At 50.1% G+C, this 17,812-nt stretch overlaps 1 protein-coding gene and 1 long non-coding RNA gene across 7 annotated transcripts in view; one reads left to right on the forward strand and one right to left on the reverse strand.

The window, feature by feature from the left end:
• CELSR1 (cadherin EGF LAG seven-pass G-type receptor 1) overlaps positions 1-5,266 on the reverse strand; it is a 176,637-nt gene extending 171,371 nt beyond the window's left edge. For 4 of the 6 annotated variants that reach the window (XM_056339967.1, XM_056339965.1, XM_056339966.1 and 1 more), the window contains exon 1: positions 2,452-5,235. In XM_056339967.1, coding sequence (XP_056195942.1) covers positions 2,452-5,134 — 2,683 coding nt within the window. In that variant the 5' untranslated portion in view covers positions 5,135-5,235. Of the gene's footprint in view, positions 1-2,451 lie in introns of all 6 variants that reach the window. The other 2 variants (XM_056339969.1, XM_056339968.1) reach the window with 1 other exon arrangement.
• Positions 5,267-6,493: 1,227 nt separating this feature from the next.
• Positions 6,494-14,053, forward strand: LOC130150247 (uncharacterized). The gene is made up of 4 exons (XR_008822167.1): positions 6,494-6,678; positions 8,203-8,312; positions 10,970-11,058; positions 13,843-14,053. It is a non-coding gene; the product is annotated as an uncharacterized LOC130150247 (long non-coding RNA).
• Positions 14,054-17,812: the final 3,759 nt, after the last annotated feature.

Below are 17,812 nucleotides of genomic sequence, written 5' to 3' on the forward strand. Positions count from 1 at the left end.
TCAAAGCAGTTCAACTGAGTAGTGCGGCTCCTCACTAGCATCACACACACGCATATGCCTCTGCAGCACAACACCTCGTTAGGTGGAAATAAGATTTTTATAGCAGCAGTGTTACTTCCGACTCGTATATAGATTGAATTCCCCAGGTTCATAAAGAGCTTCAATCCTTCCCCGACCTGAAGAGCAGCTGTGAGTAGGGCAGGACTTTGTCTGTCTGGGTTGAGAGGTTAATGGCTACTCCAATAGACACGTTTTTCAGTTAACTGCCAGGTCATTTTAGCAGATGATTTGCAGGTATTTTGCAACACTTGGAGATAACCCTGTGGAGTACTTCTGTCTGAGCTTTTTCTCTGTGTTTCTTTTTATTTTTTTTTTTAAACATTGCATCAGATAAACCAGAGAAAGCAGGCAGGTGAGACCTCCCTGGACTGATTCACACACTGCCAGACTCCACCATTTCAATTTCCAAACACAAACTTCTCCAAAATAACATCAAATGGATTTCCGTGCTTGTCAAAATTATTTCAAAATCCTACCCGTAAAAAGCTTTAATCTCTCAAATATCTCAAGACATGCAGCAGCCAGCCAGTTTTGATCATCACAGCAGAGTTTCAGAGTTCACACCTTCAGCAAACATGAAAATGATGCTGGAATGATCAAGCTCCTGTGTTACTTAAGAAAACAGAGGTCTTCATTCCTACCTGAGATTTCATCCACTTAAACTACAGAAATCATTAGACTGAGAAAGGAATAGTTCGTGTCACCTATTTTTCTGTTCTGAACACACTCTTTATCTAGTCTAACAAAACAACTTTGCCAAGCTTTGTGCTCCAAGACGAGTTCTTATCTTCTGCTACCAGATAAAGAGCTAAAGAGCTACCGGTTCAGACAGTGACCATGCAACCACCTGCACCTTAATCCAAATGTTTTTCTTTAAGGTCACAAACCAACTGCCTGTTTTTTCTGCAAGTCCTCACAGGACATGGAAACAGCATTTATGAGCTACCTTACCACACTAGCTGCCCCCCAGCATTTTGGAAGAACCAGGAGCGGCTGGCTTGTCAGGTGACACACCGCAGTAAATTCAGTCGGCTCAGTTAATATCACTTTCATTTTCCTGAAGCAAAAAGGACCTCAAGCCTGCAAACGCAAGGGAGAGCACGGCTCGCTCCCCTGAGGCCCTGCTGCACGCTATGACAACTTATAGTAAAACAAGCGCTGCCAGGATTATGCCACAATTTGACTGTTATCTTTTTTTAATACAACCATCCAAAAAGAAGCATCTCCCAAAGTGTCATTTTACATACCTAATACTTTAAACTATTTTTTTCACAGAAAGAATACAAATATTCATTTTAGGTTGCAGAGAGAGGCAGCAAGGAATGCATCTGGTTAAACCTTTCAAAGTCAACAGAAGTATGGGATCAGGTCCACAGTAAACTTTACAGAGTGGCACCTGCAGAGGAAATTACTCATTGCATGATTGATGCCACAATTAGAGGGATAAAATGTAATTCCACGATAAAAAGGCAACTGAGCAGAAAAAGAATAATATCCTAAGAGCATGTATGCACTCATATAGAAGTATACATCGGATGATAGCGAACAGCCTTCACACACACACAGAGACGCAAATTCTCTGAGGAAGTTAGTGGGGTACAGTACCTCTTCCTCTCCAGTCCTCTCCTCCCCTGCAACACCACTGATTCTGGGGCTGCATTTGGCCAGCGTCTGCCCCTAGCACTACTAAAGCAACTTCAGTGCAATTAGCCACGTTACACAGCTATTACACAGCCATAACTCATTGCTTTCAGAGTTGCCGTTTCCCACAGGAACACACGCCAGCAATGCAAACCAGCGCAGCTCTGCCAGCGTCTCATCCACCCGGGCCACACCAGCAGAGAACTGGTCCGAGGCCTAAGGATCTACCAGCCAAACCTCCCAGTATGCAGAAAGGAATAAACAATTTTTGTTGCTAAAAACGCCACAGATACCAAATCTCAACTGTTCTTTTTTTTTTTCTTCTTCTTTTTTTAGGAGGGAAAAAAAGAAACCAAAACCAAGAGGGAGGGGAAGATGGCATTTTGGATGCATGTGCATTCCCTACATCTTTGCAAGTTACATCATTTATTACCTCTATGCAACCACATCAGAAAAGCTTCAGCCAAGCACCACCTCAACTGAGGGCGCATACTACCCTTCCACGCACACTCATATTTATTTACCCTTGTGATCCACGTTTACTAAACAACTTCATTGCACCACTTCAATCCACAGCACATGGGCTTGATACATTTTTGTGGTCCCTCCCAAAAAATTTCACGGGTAAACCGCTGCTTCAGGAAACTGAAAGCTGTGCACCGAACTGCAAGTGGGATATTTCTGCCCATGCCCCCATACTGGTCTGACAAGCAGGTTTACACGCTTTAAGATCCTCAAACACTTGCTTACCTGAGACTGACACTTTCATAAGGGCTTCCAAGGGTCTGTTGTTGTCCAGATCACGACTGAGTTTGAGCTCCCCAGTGGCAGAGTCCAAAAGGAGCAAGTTTAATTCATTGCCTTGCACAAAGGTGTAGGCCAGGCTGTCAGACACATCGGGATCATGAGCTGGGATCTTGCCAATCACGCCGGAGGGGAAGCTGTTGGACTTGTTGGTCACGTAGTTATTGAAGAGGATCTGGAAGTCCTGCAGCACCGGTGGGTTATCATTCTGGTCCAGGAGGCGGATGTGCACTGTCGCTCGGCTCACAAGAGGGGCTGAAGTGGCCTGCACCACGATCACATACTCCGTCCGGCTCTCGTAATCCAGATCCATCAGGGCTGTGAGGTCTCCGTTGAGCAAGTCTAGTTGGAAGACCTCGGGGATGTTCCCCTCTACAATCTGGTACATGATCTGTGCATTGGTCCCCTCATCAGGGTCAGCTGCACTGATTCGTGCCACAATAGAGCCCACGGGGCTGTTCTCCTCCACAAAGATGTCAAATTCGTCCTTCTCAAAGACAGGGGGATTGTCGTTGATGTCCAGCACAGTCACCTGGATATCCACAGAGGCTTTCAGTGGTGGGCTGCCCCTGTCCACAGCAAAGGCTCGCAGGCTGTAGACAGCCACGTTCTCGCGGTCCAGCTTGCGCAGTGTGCGTATCACTCCAGAAGTGGGTTCGATGTAGAAGTCTCCATCTCCATCGTCACCACCCTGGAATGTGTAGAGGAGACGGCCGTTGAGGCCCGAGTCACGGTCAGTGGCAGACAGCTGCAGGACACTGGTGGACAGCGGCACATCCTCAAAAACCGAGCCCTGGTAGCGGTCACGCAGGAAGCGGGGTGCGTTGTCATTGGCATCCAGGATGAGGATCTCGACGTAGGTGGTATCCGATTTCTGGGGGATGCCGTTGTCATGGGCTGTAATGGCCAACGTGTAGGAGGCCTGGTCCTCGTAGTCCAGCTCCATCAGGGTGGTGATGGTGCCTGTGTCAGGGTCGATGCGGAACTGGGGGATGTTATCGTCCAAAATGTACGTGATTCTCGCATTCTCCCCCGTGTCTTCATCGGTGGCACTGATGGTGACAATGGAGGTGCCAATAGGCTTGTCCTCGCTGACACTCACTGTATAGTGGGAGCTCTGGAAGACTGGGCGGTGTGTGTTAGCATCCGTGACGTTGATGAAGACCTGGACGGTGTCAAAGCGAGTGCCATCAGAGGCAGTGACTGTGAGCACATACTGCCTTTCCTGCTTGTAATCCAGGGGCAAGGCCAGCGTGATCAGCCCCCCTCCGCTCTGACTGGTGATGGCAAAACGGTTCCTGGTGTTGCCACTGGTGATCTGGTAAGTCACAACGCTGTTAACGTCCCTATCCACTGCTGTCAGGGTCAGGACACTGCTGCCCACAGCCGCGTCCTCATTCAGTCTGAGGTGATATACCTTCTCCGTGAAGGTGGGGTTGTTGTCATTCACATCCAAGACAGTGATGGACACGCTGGCTGAGGAGGTCATGACAGGCACGCCATGGTCCCTGGCCTCCACCCCAAAGTGATAGTTCTCCACAGTCTCTCGGTCCAGCTCTGCAGCCACCGTGATCCACCCTGTGCTGTTGTTGATCTGAAAAGGGAAGCCAGAGTCACCTGCTACAGGGGCACCTCCGGTGGACGATGCCATCTCTATGAGTTTGTACTCCAGGCGGGCATTCTCCCCAGAGTCGGCATCCACTGCCTGGATGTGCAGCACCGAGTAGCCCAGAGGAACGTTCTCCAGCACCGTGGCCTGGAAGGGAGTGCTCACAAAGATGGGGGCATTGTCATTCACGTCCACCACCTGTACCGACACCATGCCAGTGGAGTTGATCAAGGGAGGCCTGCCCCCATCCTGGGCTTTGATCCGGAGCGTGTACTCCCGAATAGTCTCATAATCCAGAGGGTTGATCAAGTCAATGGCGCCAGAGAAAGAGTGGATGTAGAACTGGCCTTTCAGGTTGCCGCTCACAATGCTGTAGTGCACCTGGGCATTGCTGCCCCGGTCCCTATCTGTGGCCTGTACCTGCAGTATCTGGCTGTTCACCGGGGCATCCTCTGGCACCTGGACCAGGTAGCGCTTCTCGCTGAACTGGGGGTAGTTGTCGTTCTCGTCCTCTACAGTGATGTGCACCATAGCGGTGGCGCTGCGTGGTCCTGGATCCTTGCCCTGGTCGTTGGCCTCCACCACCAGGTGGTACTCGGAGACCTCCTCACGGTCCACCGGGGCTCGGGTCCTCACAACCCCAGAGCGCGGATCGATCTCAAAGACCCCGTCACCGGCTCCCGGCTCCAGCAGGCGGTAAAGCATGTTGGCGTTGGCTGGGGCGTCGCCGTCGGTGGCACGGATGGTCAGCACCTCGTAACCCACCTCCAGGTTCTCCCGGATGCTCTCCCGGTACTCAGGCTGCTCGAACACCGGCTCATGGTCGTTGGTGTCGCTCACGGTCACCGTCAGATAGGTGGTGGCCGAGCGGCGGCGCGGGGAGCCGTGGTCGGAGGCCGTCACCTTCAGCACGTGGGTGTCCTTCGTCTCCCGATCAAGGCTGCGGGTGGTGACCACGCTGCCCGTCTGGGCGTCGATGGAGAAGTAGTCGTTGGAGCGCTCATCGAAGAGTGCCTCCATGGAGTACGCCAGCCGGCCGGCCTCCCCCTCGTCGGGGTCCTGGGCCCGCAGCACGATGACGGCCGTGCCGGCCGGCTCGTTCTCGGGGATGGAGACCTGGTAGCTGGGCAGCTGGAACTGCGGGGGGCTGTTGAGGCTCCGCGCCCGCCGCGCCCCGCGCCGCCCGCCGCTCCCCTCCCGCGGCGGCGGGGCGCAGCCGGCGGCGGCTCCGCGGGGCTCGGGGGCCGCCCGCTGCCGGGCGCGCCGCGGCCAGGGCCCTCCGCCGCGGGGCCCGCGGGGCTCACCGGGCGACGCGCGGCGCAGCGCGGCCCCCGCCGCCCTCAGGCGCCCGGCGGGCGGCAGCGCCGGTGGCTCGGCGGCGGCAGCGGCGGCGCGGCAACCCGCGGCCCCCGGGGGCAGGTGGAGGAGCGGGGCGGCGCGGGGCGGCCGCAGCTCCCCGCCGCCCGCCGGCGCCAGGGCGCAGAGCAGCGCGGCCCAGGACACGCAGGCGGCGGCGGACAGCCGCAGCATCTCCGGAGCTCAGCGGGCAGCGATGCCGGGCAGAGGGCTGCCGCACAATCCATCCACCCGCCGGGCTGCCCGCCCGCCCTCATCCATCAGCCGCCGGCTCGGCTCCCCCGCCCCCGCCGCCCGGGCGCCGCCGGCCCTGAGCCCCGCGCCCCGTCCCCGGGCAGCGGGCTGGAGAGCTCCAACTTTTCCACCTTAAACTTTGAAGTGAGTTCAAAATGGCTCCTCTCCTCCTCCTCCTCCTCCTCCGCCCGCAGCCGCTCCCGAGAGGGCGATTAGCATAAACCTGCTGCTCGTCTCCTTCGCCAAATAGAAAAAAAAAAAGAAAAAAAAAGAAATACCGAAGCCCCCCCGCCCCCCCCGCGGCGGGCCCGGCCCACGGGCGGCGCGGTCCCGCGTGGCTGCGACGCGGCGGAGCCGCCCCGCCCCGTCCCGTCCCGTCCCGTCCCGTCCCCGCCGCCCCGCTCCGCTCCGCTCGGTTCCGCGGCGGCGCTGAGCGGCTCGGGCTGCGCGGAGCGCGGCGGGCGCTGCCCGGGGCGGGGTTTCCCGCCGGCCCCGCCCGGCCCCTCCCGGGCGGCGGCGGCGGGGGCCGGGCCGCGAACGGCCCCGCGGGGCTCCCGCCCCGCCACCCGGCGCCTCTCGGCGGCCGGCCCCGGCCCCGCGCCCCGGCAGAGCTGCCCGCCGCGGCGGGGGGCTGCGGGGGCCGCCGGCGGAGCAGGTCCCGGCTGGCGGAGCAGGTCCCGCCGCCGCGGCCCCGCCACCCCGCCGGCCCCGGCGCTCCGCGGGGCGGGCGGGCAGCGGGCAGGCGCCGCGGCTCCCGGCCGCTTCCCCGCGCAGCAGCCACCTGTCGTCTCAGATCCGCCGGCCGGAGCAAAGTTAAACTGGGTTTATTTATTTATTTGACTTCTTCCTGTGAAGGGGGAAAAAAATCCAGTAAAATTCGTTTTCCGGGCAAAATCAGCGTCGTCTGCCTGGCCGGGGGGCGGTGGGTGCTGCGGCCGTGCTCGGGCCGTGCTGCGGGCGGTGCGAGGCGGCAGGTAGGAGCTGGAGCCTCGAGTTAAGAGTCGTCTTGGGGGTAATTGCGAATCGCGACGTACAACACGCAAACCGAGGTAGTTTGTGGGAAGAAGCAAAGCCGAACCCCGCGTGTAAACGTTGCATTGGGGATTATAACGTCGATTGTACGACTTTATGCTAAATCCTGTATATCGGCTGACTTTTTTTTTTTTTTTTTTTTTTTCCCTTTGTAACGTGAGCGCCGAAGCGGAGCGCCCCGGCGGAGCCTCCATCCCTGCGGCTGCAGTGGCCTCTGGCGGGCACAGCGCGGAGCAGCCGCGGGAGCTGCGCGCCTGGCGCAGGAGGTGCGGGCCGCCTGCCGCTGCTGACCCGCGGGGGGCTCCGCGGGCGCGGGCGATAAGGCGCCGGGGGCTGCCGGCTGGGCTTGTGCAAAACGTTTGTGCCCTGCAGGAGCTGGAAGGCAAACTGTCAGCGCGCTCCGGTGCTGTCACCGCGGGCTGCCCGGCACTTGCAAGGAGACTGAAAAAAACAGATTCAGTTGCTTTTTATCCCCGAGACTGCATTATTGCAAAGGGGGAGGGGACAGGGTGGGGGGACAGGGGACACCCACCCACCTGGATTATTGCCAGTAAGTCTGTCATGGAAAAAAACAAAACCACAAAAACCTGTATAAATTGCAGGTTTGGAAGATGTTTAGCTGATTCAGCTTTACTCAATTACATTATTTATTTTTTAAAAAAATGGAATTTGGAAGCTGAGTTGGCTTTTCAGATCCTCCGATGAAAATGATAGTTCATGAAAAGGAAGAGGAAAGAAATAGGTTAAAAATATTAACGTTAACCTCCCCTTTATCAAGTTTAAGCAAACGTAGTGATCTGGTTTATACTCCAGAAGTCAAGCAACTCACTCTATAGCTGCTTTAAATCACATCAATATTAACTTGAGATCTGCATAATAAAACCCTGGTTGAAGTTCATACTTTTCTCTACATTTTCCTGCTATGATGCTAATGCCCATGCTTTGAAAAATAAGCTTTTGTTACAAAATAATCCTTTTCTATGGCTTTTCAAAAGTGAGTTCCCAGTACATGTTTCCAGAGTTTTTATTAGATAAAATAGATCCACAAGAAAAGACAGTTTAAACTTTTTTTCTTCCCGTTTTATTTGAACAAGAGGCAACATCCATGAGTCAGGAATCAGGAAAGGGAAGAAAAAGCATCTGTATGAAACCAGTTATGTGCATATTCCCGTTTGTATGTCTTGCCCTCTATTTTCCGTTATTTTTGTCATGTTTATCTGACATGTTTCACCGTTTTCTCATTAGTGGTATAATCCTTATTGTTCCTTTCATGCATTACACCACTTGTCATATACTATTACTGTAAAAATAGATTTCAAATGAAAAACGGTTAGTGTAGTATTGAAGGCTGACTCGTTGCCTTAGTGAAAAGAGGAGGTTATTTAACATATTGGCAATTCAAATCACTTTTCAGACGGAGGCAGCGGTAAGATGCCTCACACCTGTCCCTGTATCACTCCATCCAGGAACAGGGATTGCTGCTGGGTCAGAGGTCGGGGCCCGTGTGATCCATTTCTGCCACTGCTTCAGTGGGTCCAGAAGAGCTGGAGAAGACACCGGCAAAATCAAATGATTGGTAAAGGCAACTCAAGGTGGGGAGGAAAATCAGAATTACATCTCGTGTTTTAACTGGCAAGTTTGCAGTGAAGACTGATCCTTCTAAGAAAATCAGACACTCCCTTTGGGCCTGATTCTGCAGATTTTCAGGTGTAAGCTGCCCTTTTCTATAGAAGGAATCACAGTGACACCACCGTGATGAGTGTTGTCCATAAAAATATGCAAGTGGGCGAGGTTTTGCCTGACCCTTTGTTTCCTTGGTACCAATCGATGACATATTCATTTCACAGTTCAAAAAATGCTCTGTTTCAACTTGTCTGGGAGTGAAGTATTTCAAGTTTCTTTCCAAAGTGAATTTGAAACAAAACTGAGAAGCTAAAAAACCCCAACAAACCAGGATAGCATTGTTACCCAGCCCCGTTCAGTGTTCAGCTCTAAAAAAAAAATAATTAAACTTCAAGGTGTTTTCTTAAAACATGAAGTTTACAAGACCAGGGAAGAGACCAAGAATCATTCCTTAGTTGAAACTGTGCTGTGAGATTTGTAGCCCACAGGAAGAGTAATAATAGATCAGATAATGTTTTTAAGGTTGGGAATAAAATCATTCTGTGTAACATCCATCTCTGCAGAGGATGGATCTCTGGAAGGAGATGGAGCTTTTCTCATCTTGGCCCACTAGTACCTTGAGGAAAGACTTAAAAATTCATATGCAGAAGTGCAGTGTTACAAATAGTTCACTTTATTTTTTAGGAATGAGAGTGGTGAAAAGGTTTTTGTCATGGGGTTTGTGAAGTACATTGCAAAAAGGTGATATGCAGCGTGTCCCCCATCCCACAAACCAGTGGTTTTATCTTCTAAACTCTTTCTTAGGGGGAGGTTATGCATGAGAAGAAAAATTATCCTCAAATGTAGGCATCCATGCAACACTAACTATATCTTGTAGGGGATCTCAATATACATAGTTTTAACATAAATTGATATGTGTAACAAGTATTCATAACTGCATTTATTTACTTCCCAAATGCACCAGTGATCTATTCCCGCTAAAGCAATGCTTTGAGAAAATAATCTGAGAAACCACAACAGGCAGCAATAAAGCAGTCTTTAACCACACTATATTCTTCAACCTTCCAATTCTCCAGTGTCTGGAAAGAAACCAGAAGTTTTGTGCCACACATTAGAAGTGAACAAACTAGGTTCTGGAGGGGAATGTTATTTATCATCCATTATTTTAAATAGACTGACAACAAATTAGACATAAAAAATCCCAACACCCGTATAACAAATAACTTGCTAGTTTTTAGGCTGCCTGTGCTGGTTGCCGTTACATCCTACCCTTAAGGCTGGGTCTTTTCGTTGTCTGGCACCGCACATCAGCAGAGATCAGTCCTCTGTGATAAAGCCTAATAAAAAAAAGAGAGGGGCAAGCTAAGAGGAATTCCTTGATTTTGAAAGTGAGTCTTGCTGTGGTGGTGTTCCCTCCACCCGTGGCGTGAGGCAGGTGGGAGCCCTGGGCTGCTGCCGTGACTTGCCCCTCGTTCTCTGGGGCTGGGCACTGTGGGGGCCGGGGGGGCTCCATCTGCCCAAAGCACCCGCAGGAGACCTCGTCCCAGTGCAGTGTGCAGACTGGTCCAAGGACTTGAGCGAGTCCCACTGACACTCTAGCAAATTTAAATAGGATAAAACCAGGATTTTGGACAATTTCTCCAATCACTGCAGAAAGCAAGCACGATAGAGGCATTTGGACTTCCAGTCCCCATACGAATCTGCTCCACATCCAGCCCAAGAAAGTCAAATGAGCAAAAGTAATTTATTTTTTCATGTTTCATCTGAGTTTATTTTGAGAATAGAAGAATTAGTTCGAGCGCCATAAGCTGAAACTTGAACCTTCACCTATTGCAGGAACCACACGGGTCTGGAAACATTCCAGAAAATACTTTTATTGCTAACATTCATTACTCTTAAAGCCAAGAATGGATTCCAAAATGCTGGGATCCTTATTGCAGGAATGGTGTTCGAGGCTTCTCAGCTGTGTGTAACTTACCTTTTGTAGAAAGAGAAGGAACAGTTCAGAGCTCTTAGACAGCCAGTTTGTTGTAGCCAATTGTACTGTTGCTTCTTTTAAAATCCTCAGTGGAGATAGCAGCAGTTCAGTGTTGGAACTTGTTTATTTCCTCAGACTTAATACCATCCATTTATAATTTACCCTAAGGAGCTCAGCTCCACCCTTCTCAAACACTGCCTGTGAATTTCCTCACTTTAAATTGGTTTAGGTATTTTTTTCCCCTCCTCACTTACAATAGCTAAAGGCTCCACTAGTTACAACAGGCAAGTAGACAAACAAACCAGCAGAAGAGCAAATTTCATGCCCAAAAATTACACAGTGGCCAAGAGCAAATAAAAGCTGAATATGGTTTGACTTTTATTTATGGGAAAAGTGATACAAAGGCTAATGCATCAGAAATGTAGTTCTACAAACTAACAAGCTCTGCAGCAAATTCTGTAACAAACTAGTTTATAAAACCCCAGACTAATGATCCGGTTCAAGTAAGCAGAGTAGAAAGGCCAGGTCTATAGATTCATGTGATTTTCTTTTTAGATCTGTCCTATACATTAACAGGGGTACTGAGTGAAAAACAAACCCCTGGAAATTACCTTTTACTGCTTGTTTTGCAGGACTTGTCCTTTCTCTCTCACAGGGTTTCACCCTATGTCACACCAAGATTTAAAAAATCAGCTCTCATGGCTTTGCTCAAGAGATTCAGGTGAGTTTGCTGCCAGTCTGTTGTCAGCCCATCAAAACAAAGGGGAAGCAGGACAGGTTTCCTTGCTTTGCCAGCTTCTGGTACTTAATCAGGGGATTAGGGACTAATTAATAAGAAAAGAGTGCAAAAGGTAGACACATCTAGCTTGGCTAAGAGACAGGTTAGGGACTGGAGCGGGCTGGAGTCCAACCACACATTACAAATTTGTAAGGTGTATCAACCAAGGAGCAGTTACTGATGGTGGTACGAGAACATGAGGAACAAGGAGATGACACAGAAGATGAGTAAACTGAGTAGTTCAGATACTGATGGAGATGTTGCTGGCTGTGGAGCAGCCTTCTGCAGGACTGCATGGCATGCTTACGGGGTAGGCATGCTCTGCATTTACATGGGAGTATGGGGATGATGTTCTTGTACCGCTGTCTGTAACTGCTCCTTGGTCACTACACTTGGATGTTGTTGTTGTTACACTCCAGCCTGCTCTGGTTTCACCGCTAGTAATTCCTTAAGCTCTCTCTACTCTTTTGACATCCATTTAGTACTGAAACATTTCCCATAGATTTTAATGCCTCCAAAATGTTGTGGGGTTTTTGTTGGGGTTTTTTTTCCCCCTGGATTGCACTAGTATTTTTCTGAACTTGTTATGGTTTACACAGAGACAGGGTTAGTCTTTTTCCTCAAGTCTCCATTACTTTGTGCCTACCAGCACTAAGCAGCATCTGCAATTATATTGCTTACTCGCTCAGCACCACAAGATTCTTCTTCACCTCTCCAGAAGCTGGTTAGATTTGATGTCATTAGAGTCAACAATCCTAGTTAGTTTTGTAACACCTGCACACTCAGTCACCTTTCTGTTCAGCTCTTCCCTGGCAGTGGGGCTTTGTAGCCTATTTTCCATGAGCTTGCTGTGGGCTCCTCGGACACAGCAACCTTTGCGCAGGAAAACCATTAAGGGAAACTCTTTCAACTGCTTATAAAAGAGTGTTCAAACACCTTCTAGTGGATGGACATGAAGGCAGAATGAAAGCAAGGAAAGCGTGACTTTGGTCTAGACCGTTCCTTTTCCAGAAGTTCAATTACATTCAAAGACAAGGTATTTCAGACTCTTAGGGAAGGAAGCACACCGCTGTAATGAAACACTTGCATGCAGGGGATTAGTTGACCTGTTGGAAAAATAAAAACATGCTGAAATGCTTAACTTGGGAATATGAAGTCAGTGTAAAAGGTCGCTCGGATAACGGTGGGGTTTGAGGCTTTTTGGCTGTCTCAGCAAAAACACCAAGAAGGTGATGTAGGTGTTTAGCATCTCTCTTAATCACTGTATTTTTTGCAGATGAGGTGTTACAGCTATCGCTGTTTCCTCCCTTTTCTTAGTGTTATTTCATATCTAGAGTTCAATGGAAAGATACAGTCTTGGTTTCTAGTCCTGGTCTGGAAGCACTCTGTGCACCACAATCACTTTTCAATTTTTCCCAAGAAGCCTAGGAATAATCATCTTTTTCTGTAGATGCCTTTTGTAACATATTTCTGAGCATTTGTCATCATTCCTGAGGCTTGGAACCTCTGAATATGAAAAAATAGAAAGTGTTTGAAAAAACAGTATACTAAATCACTTTAAAAAGCATCAGTGAGACTGCGATGGACCCCAGTTTAGGCTCTCCTGGGCTCTGGGACAGGTACAGAGAGACATCATGTCCTGCTGACATCCAGAGGGGTCTGGCCCCGAATGGTGGTGCAGGACCGGTGTGTTGCAGCAGTGCCACGCTCTCAGGCTGAGCTTTGCCCTGTGCCAGCTCACCCCCTTGGCCAGCTCGTGTCATGGACCATGCCCAGTGAGGAATTTGGATGGGGTTACCATCTGTATATCAGGAAAGGTAAAAGAGCTTTTCTCTGGATGCAAGCCATGCCATGCCAGATGGTGTCCATACCATACAGTACAGACCCTGCCTTGATTTGCTTCCCAGTCTAGATAAAGTGAAAAGGTAGGTTTCACTCAAAATGCTTGAAGCATACTGCATTTTCAAATGTTTTAACTGTCCACTTTTCTGCTCCTTTACTAGCTATATAGCACCAGTGCTCTTCCTTGGGGGGACTGGTTGTCCTGCCTCTCCAGCAGCCTTCACCGGGCTCACGTGACACTTATTAGCAGATCATGTCTCTGGTTGCTGGATTTCTTCAGGGATCACTCAGTATTGTTTCATAAAAGAGAGGAAGAGCACTTGCACTCTTAATGAATTTAATTGTCATCACTTGTCAGCTTTGTGCTCTGAGGTCTCGGTTAGGTAGCATAATTATCATTGTATTTATATATAGGTAATTATAATCTGGGAAACGGTCCAAATCCTGCTTTTTAAGTAAAATTGGTCAAACCTATTTGCAGCAACTGGAGCCCCTCTGTAGGCAGCAGTCTCACTGGCAGCACCGCAACGGCTGTGGGAGGCTGTGCCACATGGAAACAGGGGGAGCCACTTTCTTGCTCAGGTACAGCCAGGGGTCATTTCTTGTTCTGCCTGACATTCCCTGGAACACCCTTATCTTCAGATATTCTAGCCTGGAAGCTGTAGTCAGGAAACAGGACAAAAACAATCACCGGTGAGACAGGCTGGGGAGTGGGAAGGTCATTAGGCTCTCAGGCTTGTACTCCATCCCTAATGCCGCTGCCAGCCTGATTTTCCCTATACCAACAGGCACGGGTCCCACCATCCTCAAAGAAACAAGAGTCATACAAGGTGGTTTCTCATGCAGTGGCTTTGGTTTCAAATCCCACTGTCTCTCTTGCTGCAGGAATGGTTCCTGGACAAGCAGCACAGGCCTCTGCAGAGCTGAAGCGGCACCAGCACCATCAGTACCCTGCCTGTTTCTCCAGACCTGACCTACAACTATAAATGCTGTATTGGCGATTTCTTTGTCCTTAGGGGCAAAAAATACATTTTCCAGTGAAAAAAAATCCTCTGGGAATATCTCTAACCGTTCCCACTGGAGCGTGCAGCATCACCCCTAGCTGCTGTGCACCTTGTGCCATGTCATGTTAGGGCAATGCAGGGTGCCCTTGAGTTTTGCAGGCCATGGGCAAAGCATCAGGACTCCCACCATCATCTCCACTACTCCTCCAGGGAGCATTGCTGTAACATTAGAAAGTGCTAATCTCCATTTCCACCCACAGTGCAAAAAATGAAATATTTTCCGAACTACGAGGAGGCTGAGAGACTCAAAACTAAAAATATTCCTGCAGCTGCCACTGTCACTGATGAAATAGGTTCTCAAAATTGGCTTGTTCTGAAAATTTTAACCAGCAAACCATCCTGTCATCACAGGCAGGAGCAGAGAAGGGTCCTGGGTTAGTCACAGGGCATCATGGTGGGATGCTGGACTTCTCATGGGTGGATATCACAGGGAGCTAGTGGGCTGCTTCTTGGGAAAGGGGATGAAGGGAAGCCTTTGCTCTTTTTGTTTGGAAGAGGGAATTATCCTATTCTCCCTTTGCTTTCTCACCCATCTGTATGTTGCATATACCCTGCAGATGCCAAAGCATCTGGGAATAGTAGGGCTGCTGAAGGCATATTGCCCTGTACCTGCACCTTGCTCCAATACAACCAAGATCGCTCCCTGTCCTGATCCATGATCTCCATCTGTTGCATGGCCATATGACTCCCTTGGAAAGGCCTTGCCTTTCTCATATGCTGTAACTGATCAGATGGTTTGTTCACCCCTAAGGCAGCATTTTTCTAAAATACAGAAGGGGTCAGCCTTGCTAATCCATTAGGTAGGAGCTTGGTGGCTGTTAGAGTACGTTCAGCTCTGCAGCATTTTTCTCCTGGTCCCGGGCAGTGGAGGGATGTGCTCTTTATTAGGTTTTCTGCTCACTACTTTGCGGAGTGTTTCTCTGCCTCACTTTCTTTGCTACTTCTGGTGAGCAACTGTGTGTTTTGATGAAGTTGCGCAAGTCTTCTCAGCCAAACTGCAGTACTGAATGCGTCTACCGCGAATGAGCTCAGAGCAAAATCTCTGCTTCTCTACCTTCCCTGTTATACTGACCTAGCTAATGGAGCCAAATTCATTCTGACCCAGGAAATCCTCTTAAATCATGGGAACAGCTGAAAGCTGAATTTGGCCTGCTGTGCACAGGGCCTGGATCAGGGCCAGGACTACCGAGCCAGTGACGTGCCCTCACTGCAAAACAAGCTAACAGTATCCTGGGCTGCGTTAGGCAAAGTACCGGCACCAGGGAGGTGATCCTTCTCCTCTGCTCAGCACTGCTAAGGCCACACCTGGAGTGTTGTGCCCAGTTTTGGGCTCCCCAGTACAAGAGAGACATGGACACACTGGAGAGAGTCCAGTGAAGGGCCACAAAGATGATGAAGGGGCTGGAGCGTTTCTCCTGGGAGGAAAGTCTGAAAGAGCTGGGACTGTTCAGCCTGGAGAAGAGAAGGCTCAGGGGGATCTTTACAGTATACAGAAATACCTGAAGGGAGGGTGCAGAGAGGATGGAGCCGGGCTCTTCTCAGTGGTGCCCAGTGACAGGACCAGAAACAATGGGCACAAAACGAAACGGAGGAGGTTCCCTCTGAACATCAAGGAAGCAGCTTTTCACTGTGAGCGTGACCAAGCACTGGCACAGGTTGCCCGGGGACGTTGTGGAGTCTCCATCCTTAAAGATATTCAAAAGTCATCTGGCCATGGGCCTGGGCAATCGGCACTAGGAGGTCCTACTGGAGCAGGGGATTGGACCAGATGACCTCCAGAGGTCCCTTCCAACCTCAGCCTTTCTGTGATTCTGTGTTTCAAAACAGAACAGTGAACAGCAGAGAAGGGAGACGATAAAACAGGGCAAGAAAGATGGAGCGAGGTGAATTACTGATTTACGGAGGCAGAACAGAAGAGAGGGATGAGACTGCCAAGAGGGATCACCAGTTAGCGTTTCCTGACTCTGGCCCTGTCTGAAACCAGTGCCTCTGAGGACTCACTGAGATACAATGCTGCAGTAGAAAGTGGCTGAAAACTGAAAAATGGCAATAATCTCATAGCTTGGCAGGATTCCTACCTGGTACTAAGCTTCTCAGGATGGTTGTCGGTAGTTTGTAGTCAGCCTGTGCCAAGCCAGCCCATCCTCCTGCAATACCAAGCCAGTGAAACCTGGAAGTACCAGGAGAGCTGCCCAGCATCTGCCCTGTCCCTGTGCTTCATCACCTGGGCATGGGCACAGAGGCTTCCTGTGCAGAGGTGATGGCGGGGTGACCCAAGAGATGTGCCTCTGAATTGGGCATTTTTCAGAGGTGTTTCCTCTCCCTTTAGCGTCTGAGTCCCAGCAACTGGAACTGCTTCAGGGCACAAGCTTGCAGCACCGCGGTGCTTGATCAGAAGCAGCTGGCACGTCGAACACACACAGCGCCGGGCGGACCAGCCCGGCAGGCCTCACTGGCAGTGTTCATTTAGGTTGCTGAACTATCCGCTGACAGTTTTGCTGTGTGAGATATGCTGGGATGTGACGATCAGCTGACACGTCTGCTGGCAGGTCTGAGCCCAGCCTCCTTGCTTGGGCTGGATTGCCACCCTATTACTGTTAACAGCACTGTCATTGCAAGAGTTTGTCTGGCACCCATCAGCATATCCGAGAGCCATATAGACCTGTCTTCTTGCTGTTGGTACTGCCAGAGGCTGGCCATGCGGTGAGGACCGTGCCTGCAGGTTGGGTGGCCGTGGCAGCGGCTGCCCGGCATCTCTCATGCTGAGCCCAGCGAGCACTGGTGCTCACCATGGACCACGTTCAGGGTTTCAGTGCTGTGGGAGCGTTGACTGCCCTCGGACACAGCCTGACCGAGGGATGCAGGCAGACAGGACCCTCCAACGGGTCAGTGTCTGCAGCCGGCATGGGCTTTGCCTGCATTTGCGGGAACAGAGCGGGCAGCCTGAGTCACACTGAGTCTGATAAAGGAAAGTCATCTCAAAATGAGTACAAATGTAAAGTGTTGCTGATTTTATAAATGGTTCCTACTAATTATTCACAGGAAACCACACAGACAGACGAAATTAAATGAACATTAGTGCCTTTGCAAAGTCAAGCTCTCAAGAGTATGCCAGAATTAAGGTGACCTATGCAGTCACCTTAAGTACATGTGTTATGGGAATATGTTGCACTTTCCTCATGTAGCACTTGTTGTACACTATGGACTTATAATGGAAAAGATTTTAGCCCTCTTTCACATTTAGTTGAGGCTTTTCTGGCTATCTTCCTCTTTTCCTACCTTACAGATAAACAGCTCCTGCCGAGGTGTGAAATGTGATCTAGTGGGAGATGAGATGTGCTCCAGCAAATGCTTAGTAGCCTTTGCAGTTTTTCCTCAAATTTGGAAGGTACTGGATGTGAGGATACATAAAAATCAAGAATAAGCAGCCCAAAGGGCTTCTTGGCTTGTTACCCTGTCTCGTGTCCTGCAGGCAGAGCAGTAAATTCTGCAAATTCCACCTGCCATTTTACTGTCCAGTTTGGGGCTATTCTGAAACTCTTTTGAACTGCTGAAGTAGTTCTCATCCGTATTACTTTGGACAGCTGTGCATAGTTGACCAATTTTACCCATATCCCCGAAGGCCTATTATTCACCTTCCTTTGCAGATTTTTTTAGAAATTGGTTGCTCAGAGCAGTCACAGCACATGTCAGTGTAGGACTCCAGCTGAGAGTCCCCTTCCTTGTGAATATTGCTGGTATGTTCCTGTTCTTGCCAGTTGCTTCACCACATGAAGACACTCTCCCTTAAT

Source organism: Falco biarmicus, chromosome 5, assembly GCF_023638135.1.
Source record: "Falco biarmicus isolate bFalBia1 chromosome 5, bFalBia1.pri, whole genome shotgun sequence".
NCBI lineage: Eukaryota > Metazoa > Chordata > Aves > Falconiformes > Falconidae > Falco > Falco biarmicus.